The 20,604-nt window shown below is 36.9% G+C and overlaps 1 protein-coding gene across 1 annotated transcript in view; it reads right to left on the bottom strand.

The window, feature by feature from the left end:
* The window catches only part of ST13 (ST13 Hsp70 interacting protein), a 34,145-nt gene that overhangs the window by 12,638 nt on the left and 903 nt on the right, over window positions 1-20,604 (bottom strand). Inside the window, exons 2-5 of the mRNA XM_041757516.1 lie at window positions 14,514-14,571; window positions 12,256-12,331; window positions 10,006-10,076; window positions 6,090-6,156 (exon numbers count right to left, since the gene is read on the bottom strand). Coding sequence (XP_041613450.1) covers window positions 6,090-6,156; window positions 10,006-10,076; window positions 12,256-12,331; window positions 14,514-14,571 — 272 coding nt within the window. The remainder of the gene's footprint in view (window positions 1-6,089; window positions 6,157-10,005; window positions 10,077-12,255; window positions 12,332-14,513; window positions 14,572-20,604) is intronic.

Genomic DNA, 20,604 nt, shown 5'->3' with positions numbered 1-20,604 from the left:
CGGGGATCCCTGGGTGGCTCAGCGGTTTGGCGCCTGCCTTAGGCCCAGGGCCTGATCCTGGAGTCCTGGGATCAAATCCCCCATCGGGCTCCCTGCATGGAGCCTGCTTCTCCCTCTGCCTGTGTCTCTCCCTCTTTCTCTCTCTGTCTCTCATGAATAAATAAATAAAATATTTTAAAAAACCCCACATAATCCACATTTTAAATTCATTTATTGTATCTTATTCTCACAGTTAGCTGCTTCATGTATTTTTGCCTTCAGTGAAGTCATTCAACAAATAAAACATACGAGTAGAATAGTTCTTTGCATGAAGTCTAACTCGACATAGGAAACACGGGGAGACAAAACAAACACAGAATTTTTAAATAAATGCCACAATTCACTTTGGAAAATACATTTACCCAGCTAGTCCATCTGTAAAGGACCTTAACAGAACTCATAAAACAGAGAAGAATGCTGAGGCTTATTAGGTACTACTACAGATGCCTATTACACTTGGATGCCTAATAAGCAATTCACACCTACCATGTTCAAAACTGAACTCTTAATTCCAACTCCATCTCTAAAATCTATTTCTCATTCTTTTATGATCAACTAAATAAATAGCTACTCCACTGAATCTAGTTTAGAGATCAGCAAACTTTCTGGAAAGGGCCACATAAGAATTATTTTAGGCTTTGCAGACCATAACAATCCTAACTATTCAACTCTACTGCTGACTGGGGAAGCAGCCATACACAACACAAACAATGGGTATAGCTATTTTGTTACATTTTTACAAAAACAGAAGGATATAGTTTGGCTAATTCCTGATCTACCTCAAAGCCCAAATCTTGGGAGTTATTTTCAATGCCCCAATCTAAAACCTAAATCCTTTTATCTTTACTTTGAAAATATACCTAGAATCTAAACACTCCTGAGTGGCTCAGTAGTTTAAGCATCTGACTCCTGATTTCAGCTCAAGTCATGATCTTAGGGTTGTGAGGTTTGAGCCCCATGGTGCGTCTGGCCCGCACTCAGCAGAGTCTGCTTGAGGTTCTCTCCCTCTAACTCCTGTCCCTTGTGCCCCTCTCCTGAAATACATTAAAAAAAAAAAAAAAAAAAACTAACCATGCCTAACCTTACCACCCTAGTCCTGAGGTTTCTGCACTGCAACCAAAGGGCCACAGGAGAGTTAGCACTGCATGAACTACTCACTTGATATAGTTCACAGTTTAAATACTGCACCACTACATTCGTTTTGATGGTATCCTTGAAAAATTGTTTTTACTTATTGTTATGATGAGAAAAATAAAAGCAAGAACTGTAGAAAAACAGATGTGGAACAGGAAATAAATACTGGCAGTGTCCAATATGATGCCAAGATTTGAGAAGCTGTTTAGTGCCCAACACATATATGTCTTATTAGAAAATATATATGGTTAAGGAGAAGATTAAATACATATTTTTCAATTTGTGTATATTATCTTCCAATCACTAACTTGTTATAACACAGACACTAAATTGTTTGGACCTAACTAAATTATCAATGAAAGTCTTATGCTTTTCTTATGGCTTAAAAGCTCTGTTAAAAAGTCAAGACACGGTAGGCCCGGGTGGCTCAGTGGTTTAGTGCCGCCTTCAGTCCAGGGTGTGATCCTGGAGACCCGGGATTGAGTCCCAAGTCAGGCTCCTTGCATGGAGCCTGCTTCTCCCTCTGCCTGTGTCTGTGCCCCTCTCTCGCTGTGTCTCTCATGAATAAATAAATAAAATCTTAAAAAAAAAAAAAAAAAGGTCAAGACAGTACAAGCATTATGAACAGAGAAGTCTGGGAACCTTTGCCTTAATATCCAGGTTATCATTATTAACCACGTGGACTCAATTTCTTGCATTCTCTCTGTGGGATTGTGAAAATGCACCTTCAGTTTCCTAGGGGGAGCCTAACTGATTGAGAACCCAAACTTCTGTGCTCAAGGCTACACTTCATAAGCTGCTTCCAGCTAATGACAAGAACAGCAAGAATACTAAAACTGGTCCATTATTGTGAGATGTGTTAACTCCTCTAGTGGGCAGCTTTGGCTTGCCCTGACTTTTTTAGAAACATACCAACAACTGAAGACTTCTATACAACCTTCCTTCCATCTCTCCTACACGGGGGTAAACACCTACATGACTGTCTAACTGACTTCCAGACTCCTCCAGTTCTCCCTGCTCCCCTCTCAGTTATTTTCTTAGTATTATCTCTGGCCCATCAATTCATGTTTTACCTTGTTCTCCTGTAATGAACATAACCCTTATTTGCCCTTAGAAGCTGATCTACATAAAATGGCAAGAATAATCCTTTTCAAAAGTAAATTCATCTCAGGAAGAAGTTCTCCTACTCAAGAACAACCTCCCCTCCCCCCAAAAACACCTCAATGGCCTCCTTCATACATATGGATAAAATCTTAAGTCTTTAGTATGATCTACAAAGCTTTTTAGTGATCTATCCTCTTCACTACCTTCCCACCACCTATCTCCCACTCCAATGTGCTTCCATGACCTCAACTCTACCATTCTTACCCCCTTATACTCCCCACACTCCAGGCAAGCCCTTTCTGCTGTTACATGATTATGTAATAATCCCTTATGCTCTCCCAATTAGCCTTTGTACTCTTTCTTCCCTCTGCCTCAAAGGCTCTCCCTCACATGGCTTGCTCACTTTCACTTCATCCTATGTTTTTCTGATCACCCTTTACAAAATATAGCCTCCACTACTGACTATTCTTTTACTCAGCTCTATTTTATTTCATTGCACTTATTACCACCTAACATTAAATTATAAATTTGCTTTTCTTCCCCAGTAATAATATATGGGACGTCCATGAGATAAAGAACTTGGTCTGTTTTTGTCACTGTATATCCAGCATCTAAAACACTGCCTAGGGATCCCTGGGTGGCGCAACGGTTTGGCGCCTGCCTTTGGCCCAGGGCGCGATCCTGGAGACCCGGGATCGAATCCCACATCAGGCTCCCGGTGCATGGAGCCTGCTTCTTCCTCAGCCTGTGTCTCTGCCTCTCTCTCTCTCTCTCTCTGTGACTATCATAAATAAATTAAAAAAATAAATAAATAAAAATAAAAATAAAAAAATAAAACACTGCCTAGGGGTGCCTGGGGGAAGGGGGGGAAGGCTCCATCAGTTAAGTGTCTGCCTCTGGCTCAGGTCATGATCCCAGGGGCCCTGAGCATTAGGCTCCCTGCTCAGTGGGGAGTCAGCTTTCTCCCTCACCCTCTGCCTCTTCCCCCACTCCTGCATGCACATACTCTCTCCAATAAATAAAAATCTTTTTAAATTTTTTTAAAAATAAAACATTGCCTAAAACATGTAAGTTTTTTTTTTTTTTTTTTTAAATTCATGAGAGAGAGAGAGAGAGAGAGAGACAGAGACGCAGGCAGATGGTGAAGCAGGCTTCACACAGGGAGCCCGACGTGGGACTCAATCCTGGGTCTCCAGGGCTGAAAAGAGGTGCTAAACCGCTGAGCCACCTGGGCTGCCCTAGAACATGTAAGTCTTAAAAATATATACTACACTGAAAAAGCATAATGTTGCTACTAACATGACAGCTAGAAAGACTTACTAAGGTCTTGAATTACAAATATCGACACTTTAGTAACACCAGTACCTTAATAAGAATGGTGCCAGATACTATTCTACATACGTTACACACATTTATTCACTTACTCCTCATTACTCAATATACTAGGTAGGTACCATTATCCTTACCTTGCAAAGGAGGAAACGGGTGCCTGGGTGGCTCAGTGGGATAAGGGCCCAACTCAGTTTTAGCTCAGCTCATGATCTCAGGATTATGTGATAAAGCTCCACATTCAGTGGGGAATTTGCTTGAGATTCTCTTTCTCCCTCTCTCCCTGTATCCCTCCCCCCTGCTCAAAGGCACACAAGCTCTTTCTCTCAAATAATATAAAACCTTAAAAAAAAAATTGTTTAAAAAAAAAAAAAAAGAGGAAACAAGAAGCAGAGACAAAGAGTGAGTTCTCTAAGTTTACCTAGCTGGTACGTACCAGAACTTGGGATTCAAATGCAGGCACTTTGCCTATTTAATTTTATTTCTGCCTAACTCCAGGTAGGGCCTGAATCTACAATCCCTGGCTTAGAATACTAATGTTTTATCCCATTAGAATATGCTATAAATTGTACTAATTCTAAAATAATTTTTTAAAATTTATTTATTATTTGTTCATGAGAGAGAGAGGCAGAGAGAGAAGCAGGCTCCATGTAGGGAGCCCAATGTGGGACTCGATCCAAGGATTCCAGGATCATGCCCTGGGCCGAAGGGAGGCGCTTAACCGCTGAGCCACCCAGGCATGCCTAATTCTAAAATTAAAACTTAACCTAGGGGTGCAGTTGGTTAAGTGTTTAACTCCTGGTTTTGGCTCAGGTCATGATCTCACGGTCCTGGGATCAAGCCACTTGTCATGCTCCATGCTCAGCATGGAATTCACTTGAGATCCTCTGTCCCTCCTGCTCGTGCTCTCTCTCTTTCTCAAATAAGTTAATAAATCTTTAACAAAATAGAATAAAATTAGAACTAGGTTAAATTTATACATGAACATGGCTTAGAAACGTGGAAAAACAAGAACATGACTCTTTGGGTGGTGGTAACAGCTTCATTTTCATTAAAAAATTGCTAGGTAATAAATCAAATGAATTTAAAAAATACAAGACAATATGCCAAAATAAATGACAAAAATAATGAATTGAAAAAAAAAATAATGAGTTGACACTATGGCACAGTAAGATCCTGCACAAGTCAAAACCCATCTGGGCCCTCACATTAACCTGTGAAATGGGAGCAGTACAAGGTATTAATGAAATAGTGCACGTTAAAACATAATAAAACTGTCACGTAAGTAGGCACAAAATAAATGTTGGATGAATAGAAATCTTAAGTAGTAGCGAAATTAAAAGATTAGTGTGGAAAAGGAATGGTCAGGAAGAGAAGTAACTGGGATCAATTGATGGGTATGAATTAGAAGCTGAAACAGGCAAAGAAGAGCTTTAGAAAGAAGCAGCAGAGCACAAGTGTAGGAAAATTCTAGGACAGTAAGGTCTGGCTGTAATGGAAGGTTAATATTCAAAAAGAAGAGAACAAGGTTGGGAAGGCAATATATGGGACCTGACTCTAGCAGGTCTAATGCTATGATGAAGATCCTCCAAAAGTATACAAAAAGCTAGTCAGAGGTTACAAGCAAGGGAATGTGTAAAAAAAAAAAAAAGTGGTTCTAAGAATAATCTAGAGACAGTGAATAGAAAGCAATAAATAAACATTTCAGGAAGGCAAACTATTAAGGCTAATGCAATGGCATAAATATGTGATAATGACCTAAACTGAAGAGGTGGTAAGATTACAAAAAAAGAAAGTGAATGTTATTTGCCAAGTTGGAATAGCAATCAATACTGAACTTCTAAAACTTTAGTCATATTCTAAGTCTACGGATGAAGTCTGAATGCACATCAGCATTAGACAGCAGTTCTCCCACAATGGTACAGTGACATACCACCACAAAGCTATGAAGGAGTCTGCATAGTATGCAAGCTAAGAAATGATTTGTTCTTACAAACTGTAACTGATTAAACATTATGCTTACTAATACCAGCATTCTCCCATTCTGAAAGGAGTTTTTGAAGAGAATCTCACACACACAGATTAGAACAAGAACATTATGCCAACAGACATCATTTGTCAAGGGTGTTTGCTATGGAAAAAGTTCAGAGCCACTGTTCTAATAATATTACTTTTATGGAAACATGTTCAACTTTTTAAAGCCTCTTCTTCTCAGTGGACAAACACCAGAATTAGTCAGGAAAGGAGTCTCAGTCACATCAGGATGCATCTGTCCCCTGAGGTAGGGTAACTGATACCTGAATGATTTCAACCTTTTTGTCAAGGGGTGCATAGAGAACAGGAGGCTTTCTTTTCCAGTCTAAGATACTGAATAAATTTAAGTTCCTTTCCACCTTTCCCACTATTTAACAGTTGCTGCAGGGAAAAAGAGAATATTCAGACTATCATAGAAATATAGCAAAGAGGAAAAAAAAATCACTCACCATCATTTAGGGCATCAATGGCAGCCACTTTTTTATCATTTGCCTGATCCATCATTTCCTCGGTTATCTAGGGGGAAATTGTAGGTCAACTTAGAAGTAACAGAGAAAGCAAAGAGAAGAAAGGAGCTTGGGCTTTTTAAGGGATGGGGTAGACACAACCCCCATTTTCATTCATTTTTCTCTAGTCTCCAGGCAGAAAGAGGAAAACTATGGTGTAAGCTTAGTAAGAAATTACATAGGAAGAGCTTTAATCTTTCATAATAAACAAAAAAATTTCACTCTCTACCCTTTACTGTAGATATGACCTTTGCTTCCCTCCATCCCAACCAACCTAAGCAGGATTTTCTTGCCTTATTCCACCGCTTCCTTTCTAGTTAAACACAAATACTGAAACTCAATCTCCTTGTAAACATGTAACTAAAACTAGTTCCTATTAGACTTGAATTTTAAGTGAAATGTCTCATTCTTTTGTTCCAACAAACCTCTACTATAACTGTACAGAACACTGTACAAGATGCTGACGATACAAAGACCATTAGTAACAAAAACTTATAAGAAACATCCCATCTAAATTGAAGTTAAGAAGCAGTTTCTTAAAAGGCAAAAAGATCTATTCTATCGTCAACCACTCTGTAAAATATTACTGGTCCTGGCTAATTCATTAAGGAAATGATCTGACAGGTGTAAGAATTGGAAGGAAACACAAAGCTGTCTTCAAGTTTACCTATAAAACCCAATAGAACTGACAGGTTATTAAATGTACTAAAAAAAAAATTCAATAAAGTCCTCAGAAACAACATAAAAAAAACAAGAGTTCTCCACATCAGCAAAAATCAGTTACAAAATAGGACAGAACAAGATACCATTCTAAGAACATGTAAGACTTTCAAAGGGGGGAAGAAGTAAAATTCTATTAAAGAACACAAGATGTATATACTCTGTTCATGGAAAAGATTTTTTTTTTAATACTTCATCCTAACCAAGTTACTCAATAAATTTGAAGTAATTCCAACAAAAATTTCTATTAAGTTTAAAACTCGTTTTAAAAGAAGAAAAAAAACACACTTTACCAGATAGTAAGACAACTTACAAAGGCAAATAAAAAAAAATGTTAAAAAGGACAACTTCAGTTTGTCAATAATATGGTACACATGGTGCCCTAAGCAAGTGTAAAGAGCCATCTTTCACTTAATGTAGAAATCCTCAAAGAACAAGATTAAATGAAGACTTGAAGTCTGATACGGGAGCCAAGTGCTCCATCTGCTTTCACCCTTCCAGCAGGTGTCAAACTTGGTGACCACACAATTCTATTTTCAAATGTAATGCAGGACACACAAAATCTAGATTCAAGTGAAGAGAATGCATGTTATCTAATCACTCTCCAATAAATCTGGACTCCCAAATGCCTATACCTATAAGCATAATAGCAAACCAAAAATAAACCTGTCCCAAAGAAAGGTACAGCCCAGTAGCAAGAAGAAAAAAAATTTCCCTATAAACTCATAATGATAAGCCAGGCTTTCAAACGGAATTCCCATTACTCATATAGTCATACAAACAACAACAAACCATGCTGAGAATTTATAAGTGGTCCTTGATTTGGTAGCTCCAATTCACAATCCTGCTGGAAGCAAACACTTTCCTCTTTGGAGGAATACTCGTACCCAGGCCTCAAAAACTTTTCCAGGTGAAATGTCAAAGAACTCATCAAAATTCCAACAAACATATGTGCGTCATCAAAATACACACATGTGTACACACAACATCCACAAATAAACAAAGAACCTCCTCAATGAAAAAAAAAAAAAAAAAGAACCTCCTCAATGAGCAAGAGTCAGGAAAAATAAGAGTATCACCAGGAAGAGTTGACAAAGATTTCAAAGTGTTTAAGAGAATAAAGGCAAGTACTGAAAATGCGCAAGAAGGGACTCATAAAGAACCAGTATACTTTAAAATGAATCCAAGCAAGACCTAAAAATGGAAAACCTAAGCATTCAAATTCAAACATCAACAGACCACTGACTGAATGCATACATAATCCAGCAGTTATAAGGAAATGGAATTAAATAGTGAAAAAGTCCCTACATAGAACTCCAGAATGACAGTAGAGAGAATGGGAAGTGGCAGTAATTGAAAGATACCAGATGAAAATGTTCCAAATGTTCCAGAATTAAAGAAAGTTAACCCTGGAATTTAAAATGCTCAATAAATCCCAAGTAGCACATATACAATGTTATAAACCTAGACATATCAAAGTGACACAGCATCAATAGAATACATAGTTTTTAAAAATTCCTTTCACAAACAGTGACAAAAGTACCTATATGTATTCTTGAAGATGCACATGATCTCTATGGAGAAAATGCTAATAAATTATTTACAAACAGTAGAAAAGGCCTGAAAATTGGAACACATTCATGGGTAATCACAATAGTGAGCTGTATCTTCTCCCTAACTTGATTTTAGATTTAATGCAATTCTGGGGCAGGGAGTGAGATTGATAATATTCTAAAATTTATATGGAAAAAGAAAAAGGTCAACAAAATAGCCAAAATAATCCTAAATTGTTGGAGGTCCCCCTATCAGATAACAAGACTTAACATACAGCCAAATAAGATAATGCGTCATTAGCACATGAATAAAGAAAGACAAGGAGAACAGAACACCAGAACTGGCTCCCACACACATGGAAACAGTATATTTTGGAATTGGTGAGGAAAGGAATTCTTTAATAGTGCTGACACATATATTAAAGGTGAAAGGCTAACATATATAATTTCAGAAGCAAAAATGATTATTAGCAATTATAACCTTGAGGTAACAAAGCATAATATATAAAAATTATTTAACTGTACTAAAAAACTGTTTATTAAGACGACATAAAGCGAAGACAAGCCATAAACTAGCAAAAAAAATATGTGAAGCACATATAGATGACAAATTGTTAGTCTCTAGAATATAAAATGAACTATAAATCAGAAAAAGACAACCCAGAAGAAAAATGGGGAAAGTCACAACAGGACTTCACAAATACCCGTGGATGATCAATAAACATTAAAATATGCTCAACTTCATTAGAAATTAGAAAAACACAACTTAAAGGCCACGAGGACATACTATTTCACACAGTAAGACTGGCAAAGATGAAATCTGATAGTACCAAATGTCAGCAAGGACATGGACTAAACCACTATTACACTATTTCAGTGTTACTCACTGAAGCCTTTTTTCATTATCAACCCCCAGAGAGCCATCTGAGACATTTTTTAATACTCCCTTACTCCATTTTAACACCACACAGATACACTGCATGTATGTTATGACCCTTTAGGAGATCCTTAACCACTGTAATATCTAAGTTTTCTGCAAACCCCTCCCAAGAACCAATTTTCACTACCTTGAGGGTAATACTATACCCATTGTGACAAAACCATTTTTTTGGAAAAACAATTTGGTCTTAAGACACCCCATTAATAAGCAATTCTATTTCTAAATCTAAGTGTTAGGTGAATTCTGTAGTCTAAAGAGTAGTCAAAATAGATGCAAGCTGAAAAAACAGGTAAACAATATAACAAAGATTTCAGAGATGGTTCTAGAGAATATGATTAAAAATAATGGGAGGGGAGTGCCTGGCTGGCTCAGTCAGTGGAGCACGTGACTCTTGATCTTGGGATCACAAGTTCGAGTCCCATGCTGAGTATAATGCTTAAAAATAAAATCTTTAAAATAAAATAAATAAAAATGGAGGTCAACTTTCACAACTTTTTAGTTTATTACTAAAATGCTTTCCTAAATACCTTAAGTCAGAGAAGGATTTAATATGTGTTTTTCCTGGCAGAATTATGTCATAAATCACTGCAATAGGTAGGACCTTCGCATTCCTTACAACAAGCAGAAAATAAGCCACTGAACTTACCTCTACATTTTCATCTCCCATTTCTTGAGGGGCATCAGTATCTGGTTCAATTACACCTTCATTGTCAATTTCTGCCAAAGTTAAGAAAATGGTAAGACCTGTGCTGTCCAATACAGCATCCACTAGCCACATGAGACTATCAAAATCTAATGAACTACGGTTATTCCAACTGGTAAGTGAAGTATTTTACTCTGTTATTTAAACAGATGCAACTATAAAATATTTCCCTATTAAATGCTACTTTATTGTTTAGTTGAGATTACATTTCACTTTAACTGTCACTTCATTGGCATTTATCACTGTCTTGTAGTGAGAATGTTGGCAAGGGCATAGTTTCTAGTCTTACACAGACACACCAATTTAGTTCAACAAATGATTTGGTTCTAATATTTTATTCTACACAACAATGTAATGTTTTAAAAAATATTTTATGCAGATAGTATAAATTATAGTGATGATATAAATCATAATGAAATATTTTAGAAATAAATTTTAATTTAAAAATAAAGGCACAATGCTGATGCAGCATCAAACCCAAAAGCTAGCACTATAACCAAAACCACAAAAGAAACTTTTAAAAAGAGATGTCATAAATTTCATGATGGACAACTATAATTGCTACAGCAAAGCAAAACAAAATAATTTCAATATAAAAAAACTTTTCGGGCAACCCCGGTGGTTCAGCGATTTAATGCCACCTTCGGCCCAGGGCCTGATCCTGGGGACCTCGGATCGAGTACCAGGTCGGGCTCCCTGCGTGGAGCCTGCTTCTCTCTCTGCCTGTGCCCCCCACCCTATCTCTCGTGATTAAATAAATAAAAAAATCTTAAAAAAAAAAACAAAAACCTTTCACAATAACACGATATTGGGACATTTTTAGCAGAGTGAATTTAACGCTTCCTGCTGTCAAAATTTCAAGAATGTAGCTGAGGGGTGCCTGGTTGCCTCAATCAGAAGAGTATGTGACTCTTGATCTCAGAGTTATGAGTTCAAGCCCCACTTTGGGTGTAGAGATTAAATAAATAAACTTTAAAAAAAAAAAAAAGAATGAAACTGAAATTAGCTGCCTGAAATCCGAATTTCTATCAAACAGAAAAATTTTAGTCAATTTTTAACAGGAACTGCTTTGTAACTTAGTCTAACAATAAAAATTCATTCACAAAATGAATTCATTCATACACAAAAAATGCTTTTGGATGAAGAGTTGGTAAGATATTATCACAGTTCTAGAAATTGTTGGAAAATTACAATACTCAAAAAGATATTTTACAAAAAGTGAAAGATTAAACCCCCAAAGAAGAAGCTCTTTTCTAACAGTAGCGAAGATCAACTGATATAAAATTTTAAAAATTCCAAGTACTTTTCTTTAGCTTTTAGACAGAGTATTAATTAAGGGATTGCCCATTTAATAACTGGAATATATATTTGTAGTCTCAAAGGACTTCTAAATTTAAGCAAAGATTTTTGTCAGTTTGCAGCCTAAAAAAAACCCGCCAGACAAGGGACACCTGGGTGGCTCAGCGGTTGAGTGTCTGCCTTTGGCTCAGGGCCTGATCCCAGGGTTCCAGGATCGAGTTCTGCATCAGGCTCCTTATATGGAGCCTGCTTCTCTTCCCTCTGCCTGTGTGTGTCTATGCCTCTCTCATGAATAAATAAAATCTTAAAAATAAAAAACTATCAGACAAAAAATAACCCAACTCCTGGCATATCATTTCTTCTAAAATCAACAAGATTTATCAATGTGGATGCAAGTAGTAAAAGGAAAATAATTTTCTGGTATTTGATTCAGTTACTGGAAAACTTTTACATGTATTAGAACAACTTGGATATGTAACCCAACCACAAATTTCATTAACTCTGAATACAGATATTCAGTTATTCAAATATTTTCAACAAAAATATAACATCTAACATCTGCACTGAAATTGCTGTAAGTACACAATACACTCTGGATTTTGAAGACAGTACGAAAAAACTTTTCCATATTGAATACATGTTGAAATATTAATATTTCAGATATGTTATTAGTTTAGATACATGGAGTTAATTTCTTTTTTTTTTTTTTTTTTCATGGAGTTAATTTCATGTTTAATTTTTATTTTTTTAAATGTAGCCACTAGAAAATTTTGCTTCATATGTAGCTCAGCTATATTACATTTCCATTAGCCCCGATTTAGTCAATTTAGTAAAAATTGGCACAGAATTTTATCACGAGATTATCAAGTAACAAACTAACTACTATCTCCTCACCTAGATCACTTTCCTCACTTGATGGTTCGTCTGTCTTTATGTTTTCCTCCGCCTTCTTACTATCTGTTTTTTCTTCCTAGCAAAGGGAAGGCAAACAATGCGTTCAATATTTAATAACATACCCAGTATGTATACTAATTTATAAAAACTTACATAAAAGCTGTTCACATACATTATATTTCAGATGTTAATGCGCCCTTTCTTTCCCTGTTTCAGTGAATTTGTCTTAGTTTTGTTATCATTTCTTTTTAAATTAAGAATAGGTTCAATGCCTCCTCCATACCTTTTAAACAAGTTTTAGAATTTAAAAAATGCTGAACTTTAGGAAGCTAATAACCCATACTGATGTTGCACCCTCCAAAAGGCACTGTGGTCCACAATTTCCGATCATCAACCCATGACTATTTCTGCAAAATAAAGTCTGAGCATTCATAAATTGAATGAATGTTGAGATTATGCTTTACTGCCAAACAAATATACTAAAAATCTTTACATTTTCATGGGCTTTTGAGTTTGGAATTTCAAATAAGAATAATGAAACTATACAGAAACGATGAGAAATCAAAGAATTTCAAGGTATACATGATGAAAACCAAATTTCCTTCCCATCCCAGAAGTAACTAGTGTGTTTTCTGGTGTATCCCATTATATATTCCCAACACATAAGACAACTCTGCATTTTGATCTATTTAACAATGCTGTGTATCATACAGAATATATCAAATCAACGTACCACCATCTATTCATTCAACTCTAGTAGTATAAATTATGTATAACCATTTACTTAGAATGCTCTTTATAATCCCGAAATACTAGAATCAAAATCCTACCCTATGACAAAATATATGTTGAGACCCTATCACATGCAAGCTATCAGATGCTTTGGCATATAATTCCGAATCAGAATGTTTTATTACAAAAATATTTTAGCAGAGATATAGATTGAGTATAATTCTGTCTTCAAACATGTTTACAAAATGGCAAAATATGCTATCTAGGTAAGCCTTTCAAAAGTATCCTATCGGGAACTAGTAAATTCTGACAAATGCTGCCTCTTAAAAAAAAGAATAACTACTTTGGGGCTTTTGCTTAACTTCCCTCACTTCACTTGTTCAAAGATAGAACTTCTGATTTCATATCCAGATGGATAAACCTTGTTTAGGGTTCTAAACAATAAAACATTAAATTTCCTTATCAATTTAAGACCGCTAATCAGAAAACTTGGGGAGGGGCACCTGAGAAGCTCAGTCTGACTCTTGATTTCAACTCAGGTCATGATCTCAGGGTCATGAGATTGAGCTCTGTGTTAGGCTCCATGTTCAGCTCCAAGTCTGTTTAAGAGTGTCTCTCTCTCTGCCCCTTTCCCATGCTCATGTGTGCTCTCAAAAGCAAGAAAGCAAGCAAGCTTAAAAAAAATATTTTAGACATGAAAACACAAAATAGAAAAAATTCTGAAGGAAGCATTTTTTTTTTTTGAAAGGAGGAAAAAGGAATAGAGAAAAGGAAAGGAAAAAGAGAATGGCAAGGTTTCTGGAGAAGGATCAAAAGAAACTAAAATATGAGTGCTTCTAGAGTTAGGAGGGTTGGCATTTACACCCCCCACTGTTAGTTGTTAGGGCTGGTTTCTTGCCCACTTTAAGGAGTATAGTGGGTTTTTTCCTTTTTCTTTCTCAAGAGCCACCCAGTCTTTCTCATTCCCCCCACCAAGCTCTTCTCCTGAAGGAAGCATTCTTAGGGGTACATCCAACCCCACTTCTAAACTTCAGCTACTGGCAACCTCCTCCTAAATTTTTGTATCTTTTTGCAAATATGCTGACTCCCTTAGAAATATCCCTCAGTGATATGGTAGAAAAATTTAAGAATTACGGATTTGGGCTATTTTTCATTTTCTTCACAAATATTAACCAAGTACCCACAATGCATAGGGTACCCTACGCATACCCTGCATACCCACCTGTGCTAGGGTGTTAAAAATACAATGACGATGAAGACTACATAGTGCACACAGTCACAGAGCTTAACACCCACAGGTCATGCATGTTATACGCACGAGCTTTTAATTTTAAGAACAGCAAACATTCAACCCTAAATTCTCAGTGTTAAATCAGATTCCAGATACTCTATGTCCAAACAGAAATTTTAAAAAGATCTTATTTCCAAGTGATCCTGAAGAAATCAGGGGTGGTAATTTGAGAGAAGCACTTTAAAAACCGTATAGTACTTTATCACTAAATATACAGATGAAATTCGTAACTTACCTTGATATTGTCTTCTGATTTAGTTTTATGAGTAGCAGGTGGTATTTTACCCCCCATGCTTGAGGAAGATGAGAAAAAAGATATTTGTTTAGAAAGCTAAAATTCACTAGGCAAGCAACATTTACACTGGAAAAAAAAGATATTTAGATGGTTACCTTTTCAAACCTTTAAAGGTAAGTTCAATTAATTTGAATGAGTCAATATTGTTTTTTTCAGCTTAAAATTTCATTTTTAGCATACTGGTTAATGAAAATCTAACCCATTCCTTGTCTCAATAAGCCTAATAAACATATAGCTTCTCTGTGACCATTCCCAGAAGAAAAGAGGCAGAAAAACATGCAATGACAAAAATCATTTGTATAAGCTGTTTCGAATTCAGTAGGTATACTGCATCCAAAACTTCCAACTTTAGTAAAAGCTCACTTAAATTCAAAGAATCAATTTATAGAATAATCATGAAGTTTGTTCCAAAAAATGTTTGTTTCCTCGGGGACCCACAAAGATTCTTTGTTTGTATTTCATATGCCCCCCACAGTATAGATTTTCTCCTTTTCCCTTCCATAAGCTACCCATTAATACTTCCCCTTGGTCTTATAAGTCCTTTCCCAAATAACCCATGGCAACATCATGAATTATACACAGTAACCTAAAAATAAGCAGAAAAGACTATGAAGAATTAGTGCTATGTGCTCCATTTGGGGCAGACTCTGAAATACATGGTCCCCATTCAGCAGTCCAGAGACTAAATGTTCAATGGGGTATGGGCCCTCCTCCACAATAGTGAAAGCTGGCAGTCACAAGGACTTAACTAAAATCTGCCTTAAAAAAAGAAAAAGAAGCCATTAACTTTTATGTAAAAAAGAGAGATAGAGTCATTTGGAAAAGAAAAAAGAATTGACCTTAAAACACCTGAAAATATTGATTTACATTCATTTCAAGTGGGTGGAATTTCTGTACACAAGGTATGTGTATGTCTAAGTCGGATTTAAATGGATATAGATTTCCAAATGGAAAATGAATTTGGTTCTCCAAAGTTCTTTTATCAACTTATGCTTGTATAAGCAGTTCATAAGAATTCCAGTACTTCTATTAAAGAAAAACAAAAAATCCAGTAGTCCCACACCTTGGACAACATTTAACTATTGTCCATCTTTTACATTTTTAGCCATTTTGATAAATGTATAGTGGTATCTCTTTGTAGTTGGGTCCCTTTTCATTTATTTATTGGCCATCTGAATAGCCTCTTTTGTAAAATTCAACTTTCATTCAGCTTTCCATTAGATGGTCTGTTATATTCATCTGTAGATGTTCTTTGTATACTCTATATATAAACCCTTAAAGTTTTATTTTTTATTCTTATTTTTTTTAAAGATTTTATTTATTCATGAGAGACACTGAGAGAGAGGCAGAGACACACACAGGCAGAGGGAGAAGCAGGGTCCACGCAGGGAGCCTGGCGTGGGACTCCATCCTGGGTCTTTAGGATCACACTCTCTGGGCTGAAGGTGGCGCTAAACCACTGAGCCACCTGGGCTGCCCACTCCATAAGTTTTATGTGTTACAAATATCTTCTCTTACTCTGTGGCTTGCCTTAACACTTACAATGAGGCCAACATGAACCAAAACTATAACTCTAAAACAGCAAATGCAGGGATCCCTGGGTGGCGCAGCGGTTTGGCGCCTGCCTTTGGCCCAGGGCGCGATCCTGGAGACCCGGGATCGAATCCCACATCGGGCCCCCGGTGCATGGAGCCTGCTTCTCCCTCTGCCTGTGTCTCTGCCTCTCTCTATCTCTCTGTGACTATCATAAATAAATTAAAAAAAAATTTAAAAAAAAATTTAAAAACAGCAAATGCAATAATAAAGTTTGGAATTTCTTGTTAAGCACCAATCAAGAAAAACATGCACTTTCCCCATTCTGTTTAATGTGACAGTTAAAAAAATTTTCAGACTCAGTACCCTTGATAAGGAAAACCAGTTTCCACATGCAAAAAAAATTGTCTTAGTTTGTAATTCAGCAAAATAAAATGATTTGATAAGAAACAGGCATATAAAAACACAATTCTTTAAAATTCTGATCCACAGCATGGATGCCTGGATGGCTCAGTGTTTGAGCATCTGCCTTTGTCTCAGGGCGTGATCCCAGACGGAGTTCCAGGATCGAGTTCTGCATCAGGCTCCCAGTAAAGCCTGCTTCCCCTGTGTCTCTGCCTCTCTCTGTGTCTCTAATGAATAAATAAAAATCTTAAATAAAACTCAAATCTACAGAAAATCTACTTTTCAAAGAGCACAGTAATCAAACAATAGCTCTTTGGCAGTTAAACCTTAACGAAGACACACAGCTCCTTAAGCTGTGTGTTTCGTAAGTTTCAAAATGCAACATCCAGGAAATGTATTTGAGTGGACATTCAAACAAAGCCGTAACAAACCAACTTCTGATAAAATTTCAGGAAGGGACAGTCTTACCAAGAAATGTATTAAGCTAGAGGTGTCTAGGTGGCTCAGCAGGTTAAGCATCCAGTGTTTCACCTCAGGTCATGATCTCAGGGTTGTGGGATTGAACCCTCTGGCTCCACGCTAAGTGTGGGATCGGCTTGAGATTCTTTCCCTCTCCCCGTGCCCCTTTCCCCGCTTGTTCACAGGAGCTTGTGGTGCACTCCCTCTGACTAAAATAAATCAATCTTAAAAAAAAAAGGGGGCGGGGATCCCTGGGTGGCGCAGCGGTTTGGCGCTTGCCTTTGGCCCAGGGCGCGATCCTGGAGACCCGGGATCGAATCCCACATCAGGCTCCCGGTGCATGGAGCCTGCTTCTCCCTCTGCCTGTGTCTCTGCCCCTCTCTCTCTCTCTCTCTCTCTCTCTCTCTCTGACTATCATAAATAAATAAAAAAAATTAAAACAAAAAAAAAAAAAAAAAAAAAAGGGGGGCGGGTGTTGGAGGGGAATGGGTGACGGGCACTGAGGTGGACACTTGACGGGATGAGCACTGGGTGTTTTTCTGTATGTTGGTAAATTGAACACCAATAAAAATTAATTAAAAAAAAAAAAAAAGTATTGGAGATGCCTGGGTGGCTCAGCGGTTTAGCACCTGCCTTTGGCCCAGGGCGCGATCCTGGAGTCCTGGGATCGAGTCCCACGTTGGGTTCCCAGCATGGAGCCTGCTTCTCCCTCCTCCTGTGTCTCTGCCTCTCTCTATATCTATCATAAATAAATAAATCTTTAAAAAAAAAAAAGGGGGATCCCTGGGTGGCGCAGCGGTTTGACGCCTGCCTTTGGCCCAGGGCGCGATCCTGGAGACCCAGGATCGAATCCCACGTCGGGCTCCCGGTGCATGGAGCCTGCTTCTCCCTCTGCCTGTGTCTCTGCCTCTCTCTCTCTCTCTGTGACTATCATAAATAAATAAAAAATAAAAAAAAAAAGTATTAAGCTAACTCTAAGGAGACAAACCCAAATTACCGATTTCATTTAAAATGATCCAAAATACAAAATAACTGGCTTGTAATATGCAAAACTGCCAATGACATGAAAGTCAAGGAAAGACTGAAGAATTCTTTCAGAATAGAGATTAGGAATCACAACAATAAAGTGCAACATGTAATTCTGAGAATTACATAACATTAATGCCTCATTCTTAGTTTCCTGAGTTTAATGGTTGTATTGGAGAGACTGTCTTTGTATTTTAGGAAATACACAATGGTGCTGGGGCACAACACTGGAAATTGTCTCCGGAAAAATGCTGTTTGTACTGAATTTGAAATTTGCATGCACATTTCAAAATTTTTTTAAATTTTAAAACAGGGAGGTAAGGAACACAAGGTTTATTCAATAAGCTACACTTAAGAGTTTCTCACATTCCAAATTCTAGTTAACCACCAGAAAGTTAACATCAATTTATAGGGACAGAAATTTCAAATGCTTCCAAGACTTAAAACAAGCTAATTCTAAAAAAAAAAAAACAAAAAAAAAAACAAGCTAATTCTCTTCCCAACATTGCAAACTAGACTTTGCTAGTATAGGATTTTATGTTGCCAAGAAGGGTAGTGCAGAGACTCTCCTTGTATGGAATCACACAAAACCCCAATTCATAATTCTCTTAATTTGATACATTCAAGTTGCTTTGAGCAATACTTATGCACCTGTACAAAAAACTGGGTGCTATATTCTAAATTTATTGACAGAAGTGCATCCTGTCCACTTCATTTAAAATGCTGACTGAAAGCCCTTTGCCATGCATTGTGCTGAAGATTATAACACCCGTTGATTTTAAGTTACCATAAAATGAAGGTGTTCAAAAATGCTTCTTCCTATATAAAAACAAAAATACCCCAAAACATATTTGTTGAAAAGATTATTGTCTCTCTGGATCCTAACTGAGCCAAAAGAATTTTTATTTCGCTTTGTTCAATTTAAAAGGTTGTTAAATACATTCTTGGGACATCTGGGTGGTTCAGTGGGTTGAGCATCTGCCTTTGGCTGAGGTCCTGATCTCAATGTCATGGGATCAAGCCAGTCATAGGGTTCCCTACTCAGGGAGTGTGCTTTTCCTTCTACCGACCCCCTGCTTATGCTCTCTTGCCGTCTCTCCCTTTCAAATAAATAAAATCTTTAAAAAAATAAATTCTTAACATCAAATAAAATTTTAAACTATAAACAATGGTAAAATTCTGGCATATGTGCAAATAAGTTGTTCTTCAATGTCTAAGCCTAGGTACCTTTGACTAAGATCTAAGTACTAACAGAGAGGAACTCTGATTCGGTTTCAACCTGAGGAGCCCTTATAGTAGGATTAGGCCTAAGAATATTCCTGGACCCAGAAGTCTCCACATTCAGCCCAATCTCCTAAAATCCTGCCCTTAAGAAGGCTGACATGAAAGCAGAGAGAAAGTTTTGCATTTCTAGCAATAGCCTCAAAGACTACAAAAATTTTTAATTTAGATTAAAATAGATAATGAATGCTTCAGAATGGGGCTTCTACATGCCCAAGGTGCTTTATCCTACTTAAACCGAAAATCTAGGATACCAAAGGAAAAATATAGACTTAAAAAAATGGGATTACCTATGTGAAATGTTAAAAAAAAGAGATACATAAGGATGTTCTAGAAATAATGGCTGACAATATTTTCCAGATCTTACACTGGAATTTTCTACATAGCCACAGTCATATAATAGAGTTAGCAGAAGTTATGTTGTTAGATAACGTTTTTTCCTTCACACCTCCCTTTCTCTTCACCAGCAGTGGAACAAAACATTTTATACACTCAGTATAAGGTTCACTCTTGGCATCAATTATTTCCTCCTGTGGTACATGCGTCCTGGAATTTTATAATCAATTAATTGTAGGCTCTTTCCTCTATTAATAGAAGAGATTAAAAGCATACAAATATCTTAAGTGAGGCATTTGGATAATCAAGTTATTCAATAGAAAAACAAAACAACCGGAGTAAAATCTAGGTCTAAACTCCCAGTCCTGAAAAAAAAAAAATAAATAAATTCCCAGTCCTGAAATGAACATCTTGTAAGTTTTCCCGTTACAAAATGTTGTTCTTAACTGTTATCAACACGTTACTACGGTAATTGTAAATGTTCTCAGAATTTTAAATTTATATCATGAAAAAAATCTCACAGGAGCTAGGAAACTAGTTGAGAAGAAGAGTGAGAAACTTAGAGGAAAATAATTATACAACCACATACATTCAACAGTTTGCTGAATATTCTTTCAAGTATTTGGTAATCGTGGGCTCATCTTCCCTTATAAAAATATCACTAAAATAAAAAGATCAATGTTTCGAATAGTACCTCTAAAGAGTCACATTGCTTTGCACTGTCGCTCTTATCACCATGAGGTACGACTTGTGTGTGTCTTTTAAATTCCTCACCAGTAGTAGTGATTTTTAAAAAACCACCTCGGAAGATTTCCCTTTCTCCCTTAAGGTCCCCTCCAGTATGAGGAACGTTAATCTCTATTACACGTAAGTATCAAAAGAAATCTCTGTATGTATTCATCTGCATCACTAAATAAAATGCACTTCTACCATTTCCTAGCATCTGGCACAGTGCCTATTAATTCCGCGCACGTAGCAAAGTACTCTAGAT

The sequence above is a fragment of the Vulpes lagopus genome, chromosome 5, assembly GCF_018345385.1.
Source record: "Vulpes lagopus strain Blue_001 chromosome 5, ASM1834538v1, whole genome shotgun sequence".
In the NCBI taxonomy this organism is placed as follows: domain Eukaryota; kingdom Metazoa; phylum Chordata; class Mammalia; order Carnivora; family Canidae; genus Vulpes; species Vulpes lagopus.
The sequence above is the reverse complement of the archived record's forward strand: the minus strand, read 5'-3'. Positions and strand labels throughout refer to the sequence as shown.